Below are 23,776 nucleotides of genomic sequence, written 5' to 3' on the forward strand. Positions count from 1 at the left end.
CCCTGCCCCTAAACCTACCCATCACAGGAAACATTCTGCATTTTTACTTTCTCAAAAAAACTCATCCTGTATGATTTATAAGATGTTTTCCTCATGGGGACCTAAAAATGTCCCCACGAGGACAAGGATTTCAGATATTGTCATCTTTGTGGGGACGTTTTGTCCCCATAACGTAGGGATTACCAGCCCACACACACACACACACACACACACACATACACAGATATATATACAGATGTTTGTGTTTAAATACATATTTTCCTCACTGTATATATATACACACAGTGAGGAAAATAAGTATTTGAACACAAACATCTGTATTTTTTACAGTGTACTGTCTATCTATCTATCTATCTATCTATCTATCTATCTATCTATCTATCTATCTATCTATCTATCTATCTATATATATATATATATATATATATATATATATATACATACATACAGTACACTGTAAAAAAAATGTTTAACTTAAAAAAGAAAGTAACCTGGTTGCCTTAAAATTTTGAGTTTATTGAAATTAAAAATTTGATTTGATACAATGAAGGACAGTTGTTTAATAAATAGAAACTCAAAATATTATTGTATCTGAACTACATAAAAAATTTCATAAATCATGAAAATAGCACTATTTGGCATGTTTCACTGCGTCATCAGAAATAAAACACACACAATTACCCAATATGCTTACAAAATCTTTTAATAATATTTTAATAAAGGTTGTCGAATCTCAAAAATTTTATTTCAATGAACTCAAAATTTTAAGGCAACCAGGTAACTTTTTTATTAACACATTTTTTACAGTATAAGGATATACAGTGAGGATATATACAGTATAGTAAAAATGTTGTGCCTTCAGATTAGAAGATATGGAAGAGTGGGCGACTGTGCTATTGACTGAGACACAGACCTTTTCAGGGAGACAAAGAGGACAACAAGCATAGAGTGGGTGAGAGAATATGTTTCACAGACAGCTTGTCTCTTTCTTGGATTGTAAGCCTGACAAATCAGCCAATGTGGCTGTGACATGCCTGTGCCAGATATTGTCAAAGACATATTTGCTGACCTGGATACTGATTGGTCAGAATTTGTCCTAAAAACAAGCTATAGTAAAAGTGATTAACACAATAACACAACCTCTATATTGCTTCATTATAAATCAGTGACTATTCAAATATTTTTATCACCCTCTTGACTTTAAACTGCTGGATGATGTGCCAATCTAATGGATTGCCGAAGAGACAAATGGTCTAGTCTCCAATCGGATCATGAAGGGTCAAGGGTCAAATTGCTTGTTGTAATGACAAACAGTTAAACAAGGGTTGCAGTGTGACAGATGTGTGTGCCATGACACCAAACAAACTGCACTTTATCATCATCAGGCTTAAGTTAAAGTAGCCGCAGATGGAGACATATATCAAGGAAATTATAATTAAGTTGTATTTATGCCAATTGGGCCAGATGTTTTCAGAAGTTTCCCATCAACGCATGCGATAACTGATTCATGTAAGAGTCAGCTGGACATTATTGCAAGATAGAAGGAGATAACAGACCACATATTAAAACAAACAGATACATATTTTTATTGTATATTATATTTAATTTATTATAATTTTAATTAAATCTGTATATTTTTGTTAAACCACTAAATGTGATTATATATATATATATATATATATATATATATATATATATATATATATATATATATATATATATATATATATATATATATTAGATCACAGGAATAAAAAAATAAGTTGATCACAGGAATAAATTATATTTTTAAGTATATTAAAATAAACAACCATTATTTTAAATTGTAATAATATTTCACATTTTATATTTTTCTTTTTGTGTATTTTTGATCAAATAAATGCAGCCTTTGTGAGCATAAAATACTTCTTTCAAAAACATAAATCATAAACATCTGTATATTTAGAGTGTAAATAAAGTAAATATCAATGTAATAAATGGGAGTTATGGTTGATGTCCTGCGGATTTGGTGCTTGGTTTGAGATTGTTTGATGTTATACAGTTGCGAGCGGTAAAACCTGTGTGTCTGTCCTCTCATATATCATCCCAACACATAAACACACACTTACAATGCGTGGTGTGAATGGCATATAGCACAGCAATAGCCCTTAGTGACGAGCCACAGCAGAACTTAATTGGAACAAACATGCACGTACTGTATATGCAGTGTACTATACACACACACATACACACACACACACACACACACATTTACCATTGACACACCCTCACTTCTTCAACCTCTACCATGTTCAACCAATGTGTTTTGAGCCTCTTTGTTCACTCTCATGAACACCCTCTCTCTCCTCACATTCACACAATCCTATATATTCTTTCTCTGTGACATGCACGCACACACACACACACGCACACACACACACACACACACACACACACACACACACACGCACACACTCACCCCCTAATAACCCTCCAGTGGCAGCCGTCCGTCCCTCAGCGTGACATGGCCGGGAAGATAGGGACGTAACAATGACTTATTAACATTGTGAGCAGCCATCTCCTAATCGCCCCTCACACCAGAGCTAGAAACACACACACACACACACACACACTTAGAGAGAGAGCAGGGGAAGATCTTAACAAATTGACTGAAATGTTGGTAACACATGGAGCGTATAATGCTATTACTAGCATTAATCAAATGAGCAATACATTTGCAGTATTTACCGTATTCCTTTTTGTTAACATTATTTAAAGACCCCCTGTGGTAAAACCTACGTTTTCTTTGTAATTTATGGTGTTTTTAATGTACTTTAATATTTAATAAGCTTTAATTTGCGTGTTCACGGTTCCGCGTATACTAAACGAATTACATTCCAGCTATTTTAAGGCTTGAAGATTTTTTTTTCACATGAAAAAAACATATGTCATTTTTGTGATAAGGGATAAAATGATTGACTACAGGGGGACTTCAATAAAAATACCACAGATCATTGTTAGCTCGGCATTTAATATTGCATTAGTAAATGTTGAAATGAACATTAACTGAGTTTAATAAATGCTTTAGAATTGATTTTCATTGCTGATGTAATTAACCAATGGTAAAAAAACAGATCCTTATTTTAAAGTGTCTTGAGCAGATAAATGACTTAAGAAATAAGATTTTCAAACCACACACACTGAGAAAAAAGAAGAAAAAAAACCTTATCTGTCTTAATCAGTGCTTTTGTCTTCAATCTGACCATTCTTAAAACAAAATCATTTACCTAAGAAGCAAAAGCTGCCAATATTAGTGCAACGGTGTGTGTGTGGGTGCACAGGAACAGGCTGAAGACTCAGAAGATCCAAATATAAACTTAAACTGTATTATACAAATGTATAACTGTATAAACTGTAATTGGGTACAGACAGAACCGGCAGGGAACCATTCCAACATAGCAGGTTAACATAACAGTGACCAGACAAAGAGCGAACAAGAGGAACTTAAATAGGAGACAGAACTGAGATAATTAACTAAACACAGCTGAACAGAACTAAACTAATGAGTGTAACCAGGGAATATATATATGTGTGTGTGTGTGTGTGTGTGTGTGTGTGTGTGTGTGTGTGTGTGTGTGTGTGTGTGTGTGTGTGTGTGTGTGTGTGTGTGTGTGTGTGTGTGTGTGTGTGTGTGTGTGTGTGTGTGTGTGTGTGTGTGTGTGTGTGTTGTTGTGTGTGTGTGTGTTTGTTTGTGTTTTGTTCTGTCAGATTGTCTCTTGACTCACTGCTTTGCCTTAGCACCAGTCAAAACTCTTAGAAGATATTTTAAGCAGAACGCATGTCTTTGTTTGAACACATGAAACGTGTGAAATACACAATGTTTCAGACAAAAACAGAACATCTTTTGGTATAATGTGTTCATTTTGTGGTACTTTCATCTAATATTTCAGGAATTCATCAATTAAGATATCTTTCATTATGTGAGCTAATTGTTTTCACTTTATTTTTTATCATATTATATTAATTATATTAGTGCTGTCAAATGATTAATCGCATCCAAAATAAGTTTGTTTTTACATAATATGTTTACTGTCTATATATATATATATATATATATATATATATATATATATATATATATATATATATATATATATATATATATATATACAAATTATATATTATATTATATAATTTATTATATAATTTATTATATTATATTATATATTATATTATATTATATTATATTATATTATATTATATTATATTATATTATATTATATTATATTAAAATAATTACAAAGATAGCAATCTAAATCACATGGCTATGATCAGGTGCTTTCTGAACTGCTGTTTTCTCATGGCTGTCATTTTTGTTGTGTTTATTTTGTTATTGAGAGAAAAACATACAACAAAATATTAACATATTCCTCTAAATGTCTCTCTCAGCAGCACAGATGGTGCCGTGTTTCAGTTTAACAACCGGGGACCAGATGTGAACAATCGCAGATTCGTCAATTCCAAAAAACACACTTAAAATAGTCCCAGATTAAAATGCATGTTTGAGCGGTTTTAACTGAAAAGATCTTGAACTAGCATATCATAAAATATATCAGTTGGATTGTTTTGTCTCAAGAGGCACCGTAGTAATGTTTTTCTGTAAGTCACGTTTATAAAAGCTACTTAAATGCTAAACTAAGGCCTAATCCTGACTTAATCTTAGCCCTGTCTGTGAAACCAGGCCATAAAGTCATCTTTGTTACAGGATTCAAACTCATCACTGTTCATGTTCAGAGATAACAACACTGCCATCTAGCAGTTGGGTTTAAACTGAAAACAGCCATTTCCACAAATCCTTAATGTAAAATGTTTTTGTTTTTTAAGAATCGATACATCATCGCCAAACATAATATCACAATATTCACAATGTTTTTTTCTTACACCGCTATTAAAGAGCATGTTAATGGATGTGTTACTCTGGAGGGAAAAGCTCCTGTTCAACCTGAGAGGATGTGCTGGTCAGAAAACTCAGCTGTTTTCCTTTCCTGTCTCTCTCTGCTCCGTTTGCATACGTGTGGTGATAATGCAGATAATGCACTCCACCCGTCCCCACCCCACTCCACTCAAACCAGTCCAGCTGACTATTGACACTCCAAACATTTCCATAGCCAGCCCGCAGACGGAAACACAGGAGGAAATACAGGGAGGAGAGAAAGAGCAGGGCACCACAGACTAGCATCACTCTCTTATCTCATCTATATATGTGTGTATTTGTTGGTCTAGCATTGGTTTTCTTTTAAATTAGCTTGTTTTATCAGTGTTTAGGTTCAGTAATTTCACTTTAATGAAAATGTTATTAGTCAATTATTGAAATGCCTTATTTTTAAAAAATGTCACTTTAGTCCATTCATTGCTATTTAAAAAAATGCAACTGTCTTTTGCTGCAAAACTAGGGCTGTTTCGAATGCCATTTTTTGAGCTTCGAAGCTTAGGTGGCGATCAATATCTAATATTCGAAGCTTCGGTGGATGGGGCTAAATATATAATAATAGTGTCGGTTTGCATTTGTATCATCTTTCACGACTTCACGTTTCACTCTTCGGCATCGTAAATGTGTTGCGGCAGACCCAGTGGAGTGCAGTGTTGCATTTGGTGCAATATGATCAGGTGGCACACATTCTTTAAATATTAATAAACATTTAATAATCTTTTAAATAGAACAGTTTCCGGTACGCATTACACGGGCAGGTTTATGCTCCGAAAACAGACAGTGCACAAGTGATACAAAACACAAGTCTGTTGAGAGCAAGAACTTTAATAAGGTATTCATAACGAACTTTTCTTTAAAACAAATGAATCCCAAAACAGAAATTAAATTAGTAACACACAGTGATTTCAAGTAACTGTAATAAATAAAGAACACGGTAGCATGCTTATAAACAGTTGAATAAGAATAAATGAATTGTTTTTAAAATGACACAAAATGTAATATCTATTACAATTAGTTTTATTCTATATAAGGGATTTATTTTGTCTTATTCTGACTTTTTGTTAATTTAAATCTTTAAAATGCGCGATGCTTTTATTGAAAGCATGTTGCAGTGTTTTTTTTTTTTTTATTATTATTATTTCAAGCATGAGTGAGAATGAGTCCGCGACGGAAGTCACGTGTTGAAAAAAAAAAAAGAATATTCGAATCTCAAAACTGAAAATCGAATGCCACCTCACCTATTCGAATATTCGATTATTCTAGTACAGCCCTATGCAAAACCGACATTTTTTTTTTCACCTCTTTGGACAACAACACGGTTGCAAAATCACTAACGATGCAACTGGAAAAATTGCAAATGATGAAAGCAGAATTCAAAATGTAACAATGAAGAGACTCGCAAAATCTTGTCATTGCCATGATGGAAACATGACAAAACACGATAAAAACTTGCAGGCAATTGAAAGCCGGCTCATACACACACCGTCATTCATCTTGAAATCATATTATTTGATTTGCATCTTCTGCTGACTTTTTATTTTGATGACGAAGGGAAGTGGTGTGTAGCAGTTTCTGCCAACAAACCCGTATTTCTGAATGGGCTGACGTCGAGATTTAAAGCAAAAATATTTGATGAACTATGTGCGGAATGCATTCGATAATTATCCAGTTTTTGACAGAGGTGGCATTTAGCGCTTTTTGCATCTGAGCTACTAGCCACGAAGCATTTTCACTGGCAACAATTTTGACATTGATACCATAGGAGAAAACGGTCATATAGATATTTTTAATACCATCTCATAATTTGGCAGCAGGTTAATGAGGCTGCTGTCACTTTAAGACCTGACACGGATCCATTAATCCACATGCGTTTTCTTTCTCAACGGTTTATGTTCACTTAAAACAGAACTGACTGCGTTTACGTGAATACTTGCCAAGAACGGCATTTTGACATTATTTTGTGTGTATTTAAGTGCAATAAGCAGCAAAAAAGAACTCAATTTACTCCTGAGAGGCAGCTTTATGTGCCCACACTTTGGGTGCAAGCACAAAATCTGCGGAAATGACTAAAATTATGTGCAATATGCACAATTCCACGCCATAATTTAAGCCCCATAACACCAACAATATTGATCCGGACCGAATGAAACAAAAGAGTGAGGGAAGACGAGTTTGCGTATAGCTCGCCGTCATATCGATATATATTGAAAAATCGATATTTTTGACAACACTATATTGCACTTTGTTTATTATTCCAGATGCCTTTTGAAAAGCCATATAAATATATATATATATAATTTAACTCTGCAAAGTGGTTATAGGAGTGACTACGTTACTCGACATATATATAAATGTTTTTTTTTATTCTACCCAGTGTGACTCCTGTTTGTAAATGTGGACTAGACAGAAAGTCTAGCTGAACTCTTTCATGTATTAATGCCAACTGTATAATCTCATGTGGATGAAAGTGGCGTGACAGTACGTTTGACTAGTGTTTCCTATCTGTTTTTGTCTTGTGTATACCTTTTGACTTATATAATTCTTGTTCTAATAAACCAAGTGTGTGGGTCTTAGTAGTTTCAGTAAACAGATCTGAATTCACGGATGACAATGCCGGGATTGGTTTCTCTCCTCTAATGCCACTTCTGTGAAATATTGACATTGTGCTCCACAAGCAATTTACTGGCGCCTGTTACGTGTATGTGTGTGCAGTTTAAAGCTGGTCATGTGTCTCGCTTGTGAGGTAAAACTAAGCTTGTGTTGTGTTTAGATGAGCGTGCGCTTTACCTTAGTTACGTGATAGAGAGAGCATGTGTGTGTTTAGGAGATCTTGTTTCTCTTGCCTGCACACACGCTAGGCTACTGCTGATAAATATTTGATGGAGTATAGAGCATTAACTCCCTCCAAAAGTCTAGAGTCTAATAATTCAATTCACATTTATTTGTGTAGTGCTTTACATATAGTTTCAAAGCAGCTTTACAGAAAATGCATGTACAATCTACATTACAATTTAGAGTGATCTGTTATCAGAGGTGACTCCAAATTATGCATTTCAGAAATACATATATAAAATCATACAATTAGCAAGCAATGTATTCATTTTAGGCAGAAACAATGAGCTCAGTGAAGCAATAATTACAAACTGCACTGTAAAAAAAAAAAATTCAGGTCTCCAATTGAAAAATTTTTAGGGACTGAATTACATTTATGTGAATTAAATAGCATCAATTCATTCATTCATTCATTCATTCATTCATTCATTCATTCATTCATTGTTACCAATTTACTTTATTTCTTTCTAAATACATGTTCCTGGTCTTACTATGAACAATTTCATTCCATTTTTTTAAATTCAGGAATACATTGCATTTATTATATATTATGTACACTATTTTGAATATACTTTTATTCAGCACAAACTCATTTAATTGATCAAAAGTGAGAGTAATTTTAATTTTACAAAATATTTATATTTCAAATAAATGCTGTTCTTTCTGTTCATCAAATAATCCTGAAAAAAACCATGAAGCAGCACAGCTGTTTTCAATATTATTATTATTATTATTATTATTATTATTATTATTATTATTATTATTATTATTATTATTAATACATGTTTTTGAACAGCAAATCAGCATATTAGAATTATTTCTAAAGGATCATGTGATTTCATGTTATTTAAAATGTTAATAATATTTCACAATATTGCTGTTTTTACTGAGCAAATAAATGCAGTCTTGATGAGCAGAAGAGATTTCTTTCAAAAACATTTTACACAGTTGTGTACATTATTCCAAAGATGAAAAAAAAAATCATCAAAATGCAACAACCAGGTCCACATTTGAAACAGCTTTGCTTTTTAGTGACATCTCGAGAGGCACGTGGGCTTATGGTTAATAAAGCCATATAGTAATTTAGGTGTAATTTTAGGCCATATTTTATTTGTCTTTGCTACAGAATCCTATACTTCATCAAACGGTGACCCAACCCAGGGCCAGTACTAAACATAACCTGTATTTAATGTCATTGGGTTACACTAGTTTTATCTTTTGCTGTTTTGTTCAGGGTTTTCAAGGTTTCCATGCGGCCCCTGCATAATTTGTCTAGTTTCTATCAAGTGACAAATACGTTTCTGTTTGATTAGGCCCATGGCCTTTAACATCAAGGTGCATTAGAAAGTGAATTGTGACTTTTTGGTTTATCTCAAAACCTCTATAAGTGGATATCAATCGGGTTCAGATTCAGATTTACTTACCGTACTGTATTATGGTTGTCACGTAACTCCTCAAAGTTCATGATGGGAAAGCAAAGGAGACAGGAGGAGAGCCCTCTGGTGGCGGTCATGGGCACTCCAGCTGCTGATGCTTTTCATGATCCAATTGATTCCTAATAGATATAATCAAATCCTGCATTACATTTTGTTCCCGCTGAAAATCCAGTTTCACTCGTCGCAATACATCGCAGAATTTAAAAATGGGGTTGTAATGTCAGTTCATCTTGAAAAACTATGACAATGAGGTCCTTACAAAGCCATTGTGATGCCAAACCGCCTTATGGAAAAAAAGCTGTTGTGTTTACAACTGTGACAATGAACGCTTATCTGGATCAAATAAACGCTGGATTTTCAAAAGTGTGTGAAGTATGTCAAGTTTTCGGCATAGCCTCTTTAAAATACAAGATAATCCAAGAGTTTTACACACTAGTCTGTTATTGTAGGGACATCAACATCATATTTCCACACCCCTGAACCTGACGTGGAACAAAACAAACTGTGATTGGTTGCTTTACATGTACGTCAGATGTCCTCTGGGTGGTCATTATCTAAGTCCAGATAATTCTGCCGTCAGTCTGAAGGTCTAGATATGCGAGACTAATAGAGATCTATTGTGATCTGTAGATGCATTTTTTGTGTCACTGTACGTCATTCTCATATGACTCAAATGTTTATTACATACAGTATGTTTGCACTTCAGTTTTATCTTGATTGCAAATCAAGGATGTTGTTTGCCATCTTTGTGTAAAGCTACTTCTTGCCAAAGGATCTGGCACCACTGAGACTCCTTACTGGATCTTCAATCCACTGTGGCTTTATATTTCTCTGTTCTTCATTTCAGTTCTGATTCTGGAGCCTGTGGAGAGAGACGACCTGTGTGGAAAGACCCTGAAAATCACAGACTTCGGGCTTGCTCGGGAATGGCATCGCACCACAAAGATGAGCGCGGCGGGCACGTACGCCTGGATGGCTCCGGAGGTCATCAAGCTGTCCCTGTTCTCAAAAAGCAGTGATGTATGGAGGTGAGCTCAGCTGCCGTCCTCCTCTGGACTATGTTTTGCAGCCTAATTAGAGGTTCTGTGACTGATTATGGTCTTTTTCGTGTTAGTTTTGGAGTGTTACTCTGGGAGCTGCTGACTGGTGAAGTGCCGTACCGTGAAATTGATGCTTTGGCTGTGGCCTATGGAGTTGCCATGAACAAGCTGACCCTTCCCATCCCCTCCACCTGCCCCGAGGCCTTTGCACAGCTGCTGGGAGGTAAGAACACATTTTGGTTGAACACCATGTAAAATTTACCATCAGGGGTTCTCAACATTTTCCAGCCCTAATCAAACACACAAAATGGAGCTTGAGGTAAGTAGGTTTAAAGGTGCGCTAGAATGAGTTGAAACAATCTGTTAAATTGTTCTCTGATATCTACATAGAGGGTATGTGGCTTATTTAAGGGCAAAAATTGTCCAGATACAGTTTTACAGGTCCATATACAATCCTATAAATTGTCCCTAGGATGTAATGCTCTGTTTTTACCTTATGGAAGAGTCATGAATATTAATGTTGAGCTTTGCTCTGATTGGCTTATTTCAGCAGCTCACAGCTCACAGCAGTTCAGTTGTTCATGAAGCGGCTCGTGAGTCCTGACCGTCCTGACAGAACACAGACCGACTGAATGACACTTTAAGCAGAACATCTCAAATGGAGATTGCTAAAATGCAGCTTACTTGTTTATTGGTCTTTTTAGATCATCCGTGCTCGATAGAGAGCTTGCATCCTTGCGGTTGCCAGATTTCTGTCATTTAAATTCCCCAAACAGAGCTTTTCTGTGAAAAGAACACGTATACTATCTGGTGTTTTACATAAACATGTCGCGCGCGGATGATCTGAAAACACCAACAAACAAGTAAGCTGCATTTCAGCAATCTCCATTTGAGATGTTCTGCTTAAAGTGCCATTCAGTCTACATTTTAGACTTGTCGTTTTTCGTTAACATGCTGCATGTTTATATAATGTTAGTCACAATGTAGGCTACGCAGTGATGTGATGTACTCTGAAATACATGCAAAAACATCATAGACCTACTTCAGTTCTCAAAAATATAAATATATAACTTATATTTTTACAAAATGAATAGCCTTGTCAAATGACTGTCGTTTTAACTTATATGGTGGAAAAGCTGACGTTTGCTAGAAGGATCGAGTGAACGATCTGTAAGCAACGTATCTACGGTTGTATTTTGTAATACAAAATAGTATTAAACTTTGTCATTTGACACACTATTTAGTTTTGTATGGAGTTTCCTGTTGTTACTGTACTCGCATCTTGCGTTATCTAGACAATGCTCTCTCTAAGAAACTTTCAATTTAATCAGAAATTGTTTAAACAGTCATTAAGTGGATAAATCACTACTTACTGCTTGCAGGAATATAGTTGCCCTTTTCTTCAGTTCAAGATGCGAAGCGAAGCTTGCTTGAAATGGGCCGAACAAATGAATGGTTTTGAAATAAATTGTTGTGGTATCCGATTATAATAAGCCTCAACCATGACTGTTGACATATGAAAAGTCCTCACGTCTCCTGCACAGCTTGGAACATGACGTGTGTCCATGAGATCTGCCGTTTTCGCTATCCTCAAGTGTCTTTACCTGCAGTCCCGATGATTCAGTCAGTTCCGCCTGACAATGAACATGTTTGGACAGATGCAAATGTTGGGGGCGTGCATATAAATGATCCCCAACGCTTGCGTCACGGTTGGGTTTATGTTAAGAAGTACTTATTTTTCCGTGTTTTTGATTCACGAGATTTACATATGAAAGAGGAGGCAATGGTGTTTCAGACTCACAGTATGTGATGTCCATGTACTGAACTCTTATTATTTCACCATGGCAAGGTTAATTCAATTTTCCATTCTAAGGCACATTTAAGTTTTAGCACCATTTCATGTCACATTTTTATTGGCTATGGACGTAGGTTGTAGCAGCAAACACACTGTGAGATGATCTTGCCAAATTTCTGACACTCTAATCTCTTTCACTGTACAACTTAGGATCACCATTTTCACCAAAACGGGTCATATTTCACCTGGGAAATCCTAAAATCGTATAGTGTGTACTGGGCATAAAAACAAAGCCACTTGAAGGCAATTCTGCAAAGGTTAGCCAAAAAAGTGTAAAGCCTGCTAACACTATGGTACGCAGGGAAGGAGAACAGAGGCTGTTTTTTAAGGGATGTCAATGGAGGAGAGGCGTCACTACACTGGATAAACTGCTTTTGTGGGAAAGCGTCTATCATTTAATGAATCGACCACCCACCGAAAGTTTACACTGAAAAATTGCGTGACGGGTATGATATAAGTTTACAGCACTTCTCAGTGATTGACAGTCACATAATGTCAAGGCTGTATTGTGATTGGTTATCAAAGCACATGTGATCCAAGTTAGCCGTAACTCTTTCTCCAATGGTAGAGCCACAGACCCTCGTATCGCTCAATAATAAGACCATCTCTACTAAAAAGTTAAGGCAGGTGCGTCTGATCATGGTCGGAGCTAAACTCTTTAGGAAAGTGGACCTCGAGGGCCGGATTTGAGAACCCCTGCTTTACATTACATCCTCATTTTTCCCTCTCTCTGTAGAGTGTTGGTGTCCTAACCCACATGGGCGTCCTTCTTTTGGGAATATCCTGAAGAGACTGGTGGACATTGAGCAATCAGCCATGTTCCAGATGCCCTTGGAGTCTTTCCATTCCCTGCAGGAAGACTGGAGGCTGGAGATCCAGCAGATGTTTGATGAACTACGAGCAAAGGAGAAGGTAAGGACCATTAATAGATGTTTGTTTCACGTTTGGTACATCTCCGGGATTCAGCAGCCTAACAGTAGCTTGTGGTTAATGCATGTTTCAGTTATGAAATACCATTTTCCTTATACTATCATACCACAAAATGTACCCATTCAACTATATTTTTAAAATGAATATGATTTATTTCATAATATGAATTATTGGTATTTATATTAACATACTAGACGTCACATTAAAGTCTTGTCAAGTGTTTTACTTTTAAATAAAATATCTACAATAACAATCTTTGCTTTATTACTGTCCAATATCAAAAAACATGATAATATTTATATTATAATTATATTTACTATATTAATTTACTATATTAATAATTTTTATTAATTTACTAAAACCAGGTCATATCAAAGTTGCATCATTTTTAAATTATTATTTTTTTAAATTTAAAACAAATAAATATTATTATATTAGAAAGTATAGTTTGGGGTCAATAAGATTTTTTTGTGTCTTATGTTCATCAAGGCTTTTTTTGATCAAAAATAAATAAATTATAAAAACAGTAATACTGTAATATTTTATAAAATTGTAATTATGATAATTTTTTTAAATAACACGTTCACTCAGAAATTATTCTAAAATAATGATTTTGTGTTAAATTAAAAAAAATTCTTCTTATTGTAAATGTTAAAAACAGTTTAACCGAGTAATATTTTGTGAAAACCGTAATACATACTCAATATTCTTAGAAATATAGACAGAGCAAAAGAACAGCATTTATTATATATACATTTAATTGTCTTTACTGTCTCTTTTGATCCGTTTTAATGCATCCTTGCCTAATAAAAGTTTTTTGTTTTGTTTTTATGCTCACCAAGACTGCATGTATTTTTTGTAAAAGTAATGTACATTTTCAGGTGGATATTTTATAAAAGTAGGATCTAATAGAGATACAGTAGAGCTATTTTGAGTGATAAAGAGACCCGTGTATGTTTACCCACAAGTATTGTGAACCAATATACAAAAGACATCAAAGAGAGCCTAAAGCGTGGGAAAATCATATCATCCACGCCTTAAAGAAATTACACTAACAATATGATAAGCAATAACTTGTAGGCTTATTGGATTAGTGGTCTAAATAACTGCCTGTTCATTAGGAGTTGCGGTCCTGGGAGGAAGCTCTGGCACGGGCAGCTGAGGAGCAGAGGGAGCAAGAGGAGCATCTGAGGAGGCGCGAGCAGGAGTTAGCCGAGCGGGAGATCGACATTGTGGAGAGAGAGCTCAACATCATCATCCATCAGATGTATCAAGAGAAACCACATGTTAAAAAACGCAAAGGCCACTTCAAAAAGAGCAGACTACTGAAACTCGGCAGGGACAGCAACTGCATTAGTCTGCCATCTGGTGGGTGGAAGGGGAATCTATATACTTTTAATTAAATCATAATTTTTGTGGTATGTTTTTACCATGAAATGCCAATCAAAATAATCCAAAAATTTAAAAGGAAGCCATAAAATGATAATCATTAATTATTGTAAATTGTAATTCTGAATTGTAGAGGCATTCCAAATCAATATGTCCTTAAAGGTGCAGTAAGTGATCTCTAAGAAAAACTGTTGAAATGTGAAATCAGTCCAAAGTAACACACGTCTGCCTTAATTGCTCCGCCCACAAACACGCAATGCAAGAGTGGCTGTCTCTTTATTATAGCAGAATAATCTCCTGAATTTATTATAGCTTTATTATAGAGTGCATAAGTGGATATAAATCAAGAGTTGGTGGTTAGTCGCCAGCAGCTCTGGGCAAACCATAACACTCTTACTACAGTTAAAGCTAACCTGTGTGATATTTTCCCCCATTTAGCGGTGTAAAGGTATTTGACCATCCAGTGAATATTAGTTTCTGTTCCTCTCAATTCTGATTTCGTTTTAACTCCTACGGTGGCCGATTTAGTCCAAGATTAACATGGCAATCCCCCTACTCACATTCGCCACAGTGCCATCGAGTGTTAAAATGCCAAAGGCGAAGCTTGAATTTACGGGTATGTCCCTCTTTGGCTAATGTACTTTCAAGATGGAGGGGCAACATGGCGACCGGCATTCGAACCCCTCACCCGTATGTATTTTCAATGGCATATTAAAAACTTACGAGAATACTTTATTACTTGAAAGAAGTAAATATACATTAATGAGCACATATATTTCTGAAAGAACTAATTGTTTTTAGCTAAGAATAAACTAAAAAAGTTACACAGTGTAGCTTTAACATTACAACAACAGCACATAGCAAATTCAATGTTAATCACATATGGAGCAGAAATAACACAACCTCAGCTTCTGTTTTCTGGCCTTTTCAGGAAAACTTTTAAAATATTAACGCAGCTCCTAAAGCTCTTGTTCTTGCCTAAAGCTCTAAAGTAAACCCTCATTAGCTTTTGTAATGTCTCTCAGCAATCTCTCTTTCTACAGTCTTTTTTTAAATCTCCCTCTTGCTCCCTCTGTCTCCTCCCCCATCATGAGTGGACACGCCCTCTCGGCTCAGTCCATTTTCAACAGCTTTTTTCAGAAATCGCTTAATACACCATGAAATCAAATTTGATAATTCTTATTTTTATATGGAATATTGCACCAAAAAAAATCTAAACGATTTATCCGTGAACAGCATTTTTTTTTTTTTCATGTTCCCTCGTAATCTTTAAAGCTACACTGTGTAACTTTTTTAGTTTATTCTTAGCTAAAAACAGTTCTTTCAAAAATATATGTGCTCATTAATGTATATTTACTTCTTTCAAGTAATAAAGTATTCTCGTAAGTTTATAATATGCCATTGAAAATACATACGGGTGAGGGGTTCGAATGCCGGTCGCCATGTTGCTCCTCCATCTTGAAAGTACATTAGCCAAAGAGGGACATACCCGTAAATTCAAGCTTCGCCTTTCGCATTTTAACACTTGATGGCACTCATGGACGAGGTCAAACTGGAAGCCATGTTAATCTTGGACTAAATCGGCCACCGTAGGAGTTAAAACGAAATCAGAATTGAGAGGAACAGAAACTTATATTCACTAGATGGGGGAAAATATCACACAGTGTGGCTTTAATCAAATCAACATCTGCACACAAAATCAAGTCCCGCTCGGCATTTTTTCTTGTTCGAGAAGCAGTCTCACTCAGATATACACCACAATAGGGAAGAAAAGATTGTTGCAACATCCGTCTCAGGTCAACTTTTAAGTGTAATAAAGTGTTGAATCATATTCTGTAAAGGCCTGTTCACAATAATACTATAGTACCATCCACACGCCGCTTGAAATGCTTAAGCTCTTTACAGTCGTGTGGATTCTGTTCATTGGCTGTCAATGTTTTCATCATCAGTCAGCTCGAATAAATCACTCTATATGTGTTTCCAATGATGTTGTTCTTCTGTGTCGTTATCATGGTTGCTGTAGAACTTTATAATTACTGTTATAGTTATCGTCCTTGGTGTGAAAGTCCCTTAAGTCTCTGACAGCATGTGTCTGTTCTAGGTTTCGAGCATAAGATCACGGTGCAAGCGTCACCCAGCGTGGACAAGAGGAAAGGTCAGGGGAGCGAAAGCACCACTCCTCCAGCCAGCCCAGGGGTCATTCCTCGCCTCAGAGCAATACGCCGTAAGTCAAGATGAGAGGGATGTTTTGGTTTTTATATAGACGAATAAATAAGAACCAGAGTGCATTGCTGGACAGCTCAGTTCATATTGACGTATGCCTGCACTGCCATGTGCCAACAATCAATACCTAGACACTTAAAAGAGTTTATCTTGCCTGTGAGTGCATTGAGACTGTCTTAGATTACATACTGTACTTGTGTTTCTATTAAATCCATACTTCATGTAGTTTTGTAGCAATATATAGTAAGCTAAAACAAACATAATATTGAATATTTTCTAAAATGTGTTGATATTGACGCCATCGTTTGTATGGTCTAGTGACTCCCAGTGATGGGAGGAAGACGTGGGGCCGGACGGCAGTGTGTAAGAAAGAGGACCTAGGGACCAAGAAGAAGGGCCGGACATGGGGGCCCAGCTCCACACATCAGCGCGAGAGACTCGGGGGGGAGGACAGGTACACAAAAAGAATATTAAATATTATATTTCATTAAATTTAATTTTTCGCCTATATATATATATATATATATATATATATATATATATATATATATATATATATATATATATATATATATATATATATATATATATATATATATATATATATATATATATATATATATGTATAAATATAAAATGTCAATATATATTTTCTCCAGTTACAATGTTAGTAAAGGTTTTGTGCCAATTTTAATATATATATATTTTTTAATACCCCACTATTACTACATTGGCCAAATTTAGAATATATGCAAATATAAACATTTTCAAAAGTACAGAACAAGATGTTTTTAGCTTCAGGCTTGAATACACAACACAAGTCAACACTAGTTGCCGAATTTCACAGTTAGTTTGAAAATTATGGGTTATCGGAGTTGACCGTTTTCAGAGAAAACCGCAAAGTGTATGATCGGCACAGACTCTGATTTTTAGCTTCAGACTGCGATTCCATCCAGTCGGAGGATATCAGACACGAATTAACGAATTTATATTTTGAGCTGATTTTAGAACAAATTGTTAAAACACACATTTTTTCATTGGTCAAAGAGCCACATTTTTCTCCATGAGTTTGTGTTCAGAACGACTTAAAGTCTGTTAGAGTGTAATCCTCAGTCATTTAGTTTACAATACCAACTTTTTCTCTGTAACCATATTTAAAAATTGATGGCTAGTGTTTGAAACTCATTTTTTAAAAGTCCTGTAGTGTAATCCAGCCTTTAGTTTCAATAAGTGGTCTAAATCAGACATTCTGAGTTTTGAAAGTAAGTTCTCAAGGTACACAACTTTAAAAATAAGTTTTCAGCTTATTCCAGGGGTCGTTTACACATCGTTTTCAACTAAAAACAGAACTTTTTTGCACTTCTGCCGTTCATTTACATGACGAAAGCATTCTGGAAATGCTCATGAAAATGCTACATTTTAAAATTGGTTTCAAAGGACAAGTTTTTGAGAACAATAGTGTTATTGTCTTAGTGTAAACTACAGAAATATGCATTTATCCAAACAGTGTTCAGTCTATAGGCGCAGTTTCTTTACAGAGTGGCAACGCCACCTACTGGCCTGACAGCAGAATACAGTGTTTTAGTCACCAGCATTTTTGATAATTTACACAAAAGTTTAATAGACCCCCAGAATATTTTGTTGTATGAATATCTGAACATGCAATATATCATTAAAAAAACTCACCCTCTGCTTTTAAACAAAGAAATTCTAGCTTCAAGCTGTTTTTTTAATCAACACTTTAATATGGGTAAGTTTCAAGAAAAAGCAACATTTTGAACAAAACACCTGAGAAAATTGTGTTTTTGTCAAAGACTACAATTTGGATCAAATTCAGAGCGATGATCAATACACAGCTGGGGTCCATCAACACCCTCAAAGCTTCACAGTCCTAGAGCTCTTCCTGGGTCGACATTTCATTCATTAACATTAGGCTGTTTTGATTTATATGCTGTTTAATGTTGATGATCGCATTATTTTACATATGCATATGATTACAAATATTGCTTGTTTCTGCTTCTTTATCTCATGTGTTTTGATCAGGAGATTCTGTACTCTTTCATAAGATGTGTAATAGCGCCCCCTACCGTATAACAGTAAAAACACAGAAAGCCAGAAAATTCAGTCAATGGCAGAAAAAGAGTTAACATTATCAAGTCCATGATTGTCAGAATAGGAATTACCATAAAATACCATAAACACTATTTTACAGCATACTTCTAAGTTAATTAATAGCATTTTTGTTTAGGTTAAAATCACTCGGGGAGGGCAAGGTGTGGTCCTCCAGTGCCCCAAATCTGGGGAAGTCCCCAAAACATGCTCCTATAACAGCTGGATTCTCAAGTCTAAATGAAATGGGTGAGTCTAAATCACACTCAGATTTAAAGACCATCATGATGAACAAACTAATCATTACCGACATGAACTATAAATTATAGTGATTTTATGGTCTGTTTCTACTAGTTTATTATTAATTCATCACCTTTATCTTCTGTGTAGAGGAGCATTGTGAGTTTGATGATAGTTCCCCAGGACGTCTGGCTCCTGACCTGGGCAGTAATGGGGCGATGGAGGAGGTGGGCTCAGGATCAGCGGGTACAGGGCTGGGAATGGGCTCACAGGACTCGACACTTCGACGCTGCAGCCAGAGGAAGAAGAGTGACCTGCTGATGCTGGGCTGTGCCTCCATACTGGCCGCTGTGGGCCTCGGTTCTGACATCTTCCAGCTGGGACGACAACAGGTACACACTGTTAGAGAGTGAGAAAGTGGGAAAGTAAGTAATAGAAGAAAACAGGTTAAGGGCCAGATTTACTAGACAGGGCAATTGCATTAAAGCGCCAATAGGAATGGAAGTTCAGTGCATGATCTACTGATGACATGCAAATTGGAGAAAACAGGATAATTTCCATAATGACCAACACAATCTACCGGTTAGCGTCAGGTTTCAAGACATGCTTTTGTACAGTAAATAATGGCACAAACACCAGTACATTTACAAGCATAAACGTTAGTAAATCACTGCATGATTTATTAAAATTCAAATGCATATTCAGTAACGTCAGCCGCAAAAATAACCCTGTCCACAGCTTTTCAGTGCTAATTTTTCTTTAGTGTCTTTAGTAAATCCTGACAGTAGTTTTTTAACGCCAAAAGAGGGTTTGAGCTGGTGCATATATATATATATATATATATATATATATATATATATATATATATATATATAAAAATCAACAGAAAAAAAATCCATAAATAAATAGTACAAATAATTATTCATTAATTTATATATATATATATATATATATATATATATATATATATATATATATATATATATATATAAAACAAGATTGAAAATAGTGTTTAATACTTTAATTAATTAATAATTATTATACATTTATTTGTACTATTTATGCTAATTAACGCTTGTAATTTAATATGTTAAAAAATATGTTATAATTAATTTCAATTAATTATTAATCCGTCTTTCGGATGAGACGTTAAACCGAGGTCCTGACTCTCTGTGGTCATTAAAAATCCCAGGATGTTTTTCGGAAAAAGAGTAGGGGTGTAACCCCGGCATCCTGGCCAGATTTGCCCATTGGCCCCTCTGTCCATCATGGCCTCCTAATCATCCCCCTATTCTGATTGGCTTCATCACTCGGTCTCCTCTCCACCAATCAGCTGGTGTGTGTGTGTGTGTGGTGAGCGTTCTGGCGCAATATGGCTGCCGTCGCATCATCCAGGTGGATGCTGCACATTGGTGGTGGTTTAGGAGATTCCTCCCTTCTATGTAAAGCGCTTTGAGTGCCTTGAAAAGCACTATATAAATCGAACACATTATTATTATTATTAATTATAATTTACCAAAAATAATTATATACATTCAACATTAATAACAACAGGAAATGTGTTTTTAGCAGCAAATCAACATATTAGAATGATTTCTAAACTTACATTAAAAGTAAAAATTATATAAATATATATATTGTATATATTTCATCGCAAAATTTGATTAAGTGCAACAAATACTTTTATGTATAAATATTTAACAAATATATTAAAAAAATTAAATGCATAGACACTGACAGATACTATTAAATGATGATAATATGATATATGCAATTAATTAATGCTTTGGCATATGCCATGTGTTTGACCTTTTGTTGAACTCATGTGACATTATTCATTAATTCGTGTACAGATGAGTCAAGATGAGCAGGACCCCCGAGAGGAGCAGAGGAAGAAGAAGGATGGCCTGTTCCAGCGCACGGGGCGATTCAGACGCAGCACCTCTCCACCCAGCCGCACACTGTCCCTCTCCCTGTCCCAGAACCGGCATCACGACTCCACCCTGCCCAGCATGGACCCGTCCCCCTCCGTTACTCTCCTCTCCCTTTCCTCTCTCTCCGACTGCAACTCCACCAAGTCCCTGTTGCCGTCTGACCCCGATGATTTTCCGCCGACCCCTAGTAGTGCTCTTCCGGTGATCTCTCCTGCGCCGGCATTAAACCCTCTGCTGGACCTGAGGGCAGAGAGCTTCAAACGAGAGCCCAATCAGTCCCTCACACCCACCCACGTCTCTGCAGCAATGGCATTAAACCGCGGGCACCGCCGCACACCCTCGGATGGGGCCATTCGTCCTCGAGCACAGACGGTCGTGGGGCATCGCCGCACCCCTTCTGACGGGAGTATGCCCTTCCCCCCTGCACCAGCCCCGACCATAACATCATTTACAGGTACTGTATTTTGATGCTCTATCTATCTATCTATCTATCTATCTATCTATCTATCTATCTATCTATCTATCTATCTATCTATCTATCTATCTATCTATCTATCTATCTATCTATCTATCTATCTATCTATCTATCTATCTATCTATCTATCCATCTATCTATCTATCCATCTGCTTAAAATCACTAACAACTTTTTAGCAATCAATAGTGATTCTCCTGACTGTAATAAAAAATATTGCTGTAAATTACAGTGTATATAATATAATATTAAATATGGTGCATATATATATATATATATATATATATATATATATATATATATATATATATATATATATATATATATATATATATATATATATATATATATATATACACACACATACCTAAAGGATTATTAGGAACACCTGTTCAATTTCTCTGGTCAAGACAATCTCCTGAACTCCAAACTGAATGTCAAAATGGGAAAGAAAGGTGATTTAAGCAGTTTTGAGCGTGGCATGGTTGTTGGTGCCAGACAGGCTAGTCTGAGTATTTCACAATCTGCTCAGTTACTGGGATTTTCACGCAGTATGCAGCAGTCCTGTGGCCGAAATAGTCAATGCTAGAGTCAACGCTAAGTTAATGCTAGAGGTCAGGGGCGAATGGGCCGACTGATTCAAGCTGATAGAAGAGCAACTTTGACTGAAATAACCACTCGTTACAACCGAGGAATGCAGCAAAGCATTTGTGAAGCTACAACACGCACAACCTTGAGGTGGATGGGCTACACCAGCAGAAGACCCCACCGGGTACCACTCATCTCCACTACAAAGAGGAAAAAGAGGCTACAATTTGCACAAGCTCACCAACATTGGACAGTTGAAGACTGGAAAAATGTTGCCTGGTCTGATGAGTCTTGATTTCTGTTGAGACATTCAGATGGTAGAGTCAGAATTTGGCGTAAACAGAATGAGAGCATGGATCCATCATGCCTTGTTACCACTGTGCAGGCTGGTGGTGGTGGTGTAATGGTGTGGGGGATGTTTTCTTGGCACATTTTAGGCCCTTTAGTACCATTTGGGCATCGTTTAAATGCCACGGCCTACCTGAGCATTGTTTCTGACCATGTCCATCCCTTTATGACCACCATGTACCCATCCTCTGATGGCTACTTCCAGCAGGATAATGCACCATGTCGCAAAGCTTGAATCATTTCAAATTGGTTTCTTGAACATGACAATGAGTTGATTGTACTAAAATGGCCCCACAGTCACCAGATCTCAACCCAATAGAGCATCTTTGGGATGTGGTGGAACAGGAGCTTCGTGCCCTGGATGTGCATCCCACAAATCTCCATCAACTGCAAGATGCTCTCCTATCAATATGGGCCAACATTTCTAAAGAATGCTTTCAGCACCTTGTTGAATCAATGCCTCGTAGAATTAAGGCAGTTCTGAAGGCGAAAGAGGGTCACACACAGTATTAGTATGGTGTTCCTAATAATCCTTTAGGTGAGAGTCTATATAGAGGTGGACATTTTCTTTAAAAATAAGCATCACTGTACAAGATATTACTTTTTTTTTTTAAAGTAATATCTTGTATGTAATTTAGTCTTTCATGTTATTCATATGTTCTCCTCCAGGTTCTCGTGAAACTCTTGACATTCCACGCCTACCTGACCCGTCTGTTGTCTTCCCCTCAGCCCACAGGCGCAAACCCCCTCCTCCAATTCCCGTGCCAGAGCCGGACAGCCATACGGGCACGCTCGAGCGTCCCAAAACCCTTGAGTTCGCTCCCCGCCCCCGCCCCACCCCAGCTCGGGCACGTCCGGACCCGTGGAAACTATCATCTCTGTCCCAGACGCTCAGCTCATCACCAGGTAGCAGCTGTGACAGTCCGCTGGGCTCGGGTGACAGCGGAGTGAGCGCCGGAGTGAGCGCCACACATCCAAGCCTTCTCGACATGGACATGGAGGGCCAGAGCCAGGACAGCACCGTCCCCCTGTGCGGACAACGCAAAGCCACTCTATGCGGTCAGAATTACTCATAGAGAGCCCCATCGCCTGGGCCGATGCACCCTCAGCCAGCACTCATTACAGTTTGCCCTGTGATCCCATCAGACCACACTCTCTGGCAGCTCTAATGGAAAAGCTGCCCTCTGCAGCAGCTAGACAGACGCCTTCTGGACAGGTTAAGCCATAAATGACCTTGATTGGTTTCGCAATGACTCACTGTCTCCGAGTTTAATGGGCCTCATAACAACCGAGGTCGTTGGTTAAGTGGCGGCCTCTAGTGAAAGCTTTTTCACAAACGGAGCAGGAGAGGGCAGTCTAACTACTGTAGGCCTGTGACCTTCCTCGTTTTCTTCATATCTCTGGCCTCTT

At 36.7% G+C, this 23,776-nt stretch overlaps 1 protein-coding gene across 2 annotated transcripts in view; it reads left to right on the top strand.

Moving 5' to 3' along the window:
- Nucleotides 1–23,492, top strand: part of map3k10 (mitogen-activated protein kinase kinase kinase 10) — a 46,239-nt gene extending 22,747 nt beyond the window's left edge. The window contains exons 2-11 of one of the 2 annotated variants that reach the window (XM_067419040.1): nt 10,085–10,265; nt 10,352–10,500; nt 12,869–13,044; nt 14,184–14,430; nt 16,553–16,675; nt 16,993–17,128; nt 18,923–19,032; nt 19,174–19,415; nt 20,877–21,411; nt 23,036–23,492. In XM_067419040.1, coding sequence (XP_067275141.1) covers nt 10,085–10,265; nt 10,352–10,500; nt 12,869–13,044; nt 14,184–14,430; nt 16,553–16,675; nt 16,993–17,128; nt 18,923–19,032; nt 19,174–19,415; nt 20,877–21,411; nt 23,036–23,442 — 2,306 coding nt within the window. In that variant the 3' untranslated portion in view covers nt 23,443–23,492. The remainder of the gene's footprint in view (nt 1–10,084; nt 10,266–10,351; nt 10,501–12,868; nt 13,045–14,183; nt 14,431–16,552; nt 16,676–16,992; nt 17,129–18,922; nt 19,033–19,173; nt 19,416–20,876; nt 21,412–23,035) is intronic. The other variant, XM_067419042.1, reaches the window with a different exon arrangement.
- The last annotated feature ends 284 nt before the right edge of the window (nt 23,493–23,776 follow it).

This window comes from Pseudorasbora parva, chromosome 16 (assembly GCF_024679245.1).
Source record: "Pseudorasbora parva isolate DD20220531a chromosome 16, ASM2467924v1, whole genome shotgun sequence".
In the NCBI taxonomy this organism is placed as follows: domain Eukaryota; kingdom Metazoa; phylum Chordata; class Actinopteri; order Cypriniformes; family Gobionidae; genus Pseudorasbora; species Pseudorasbora parva.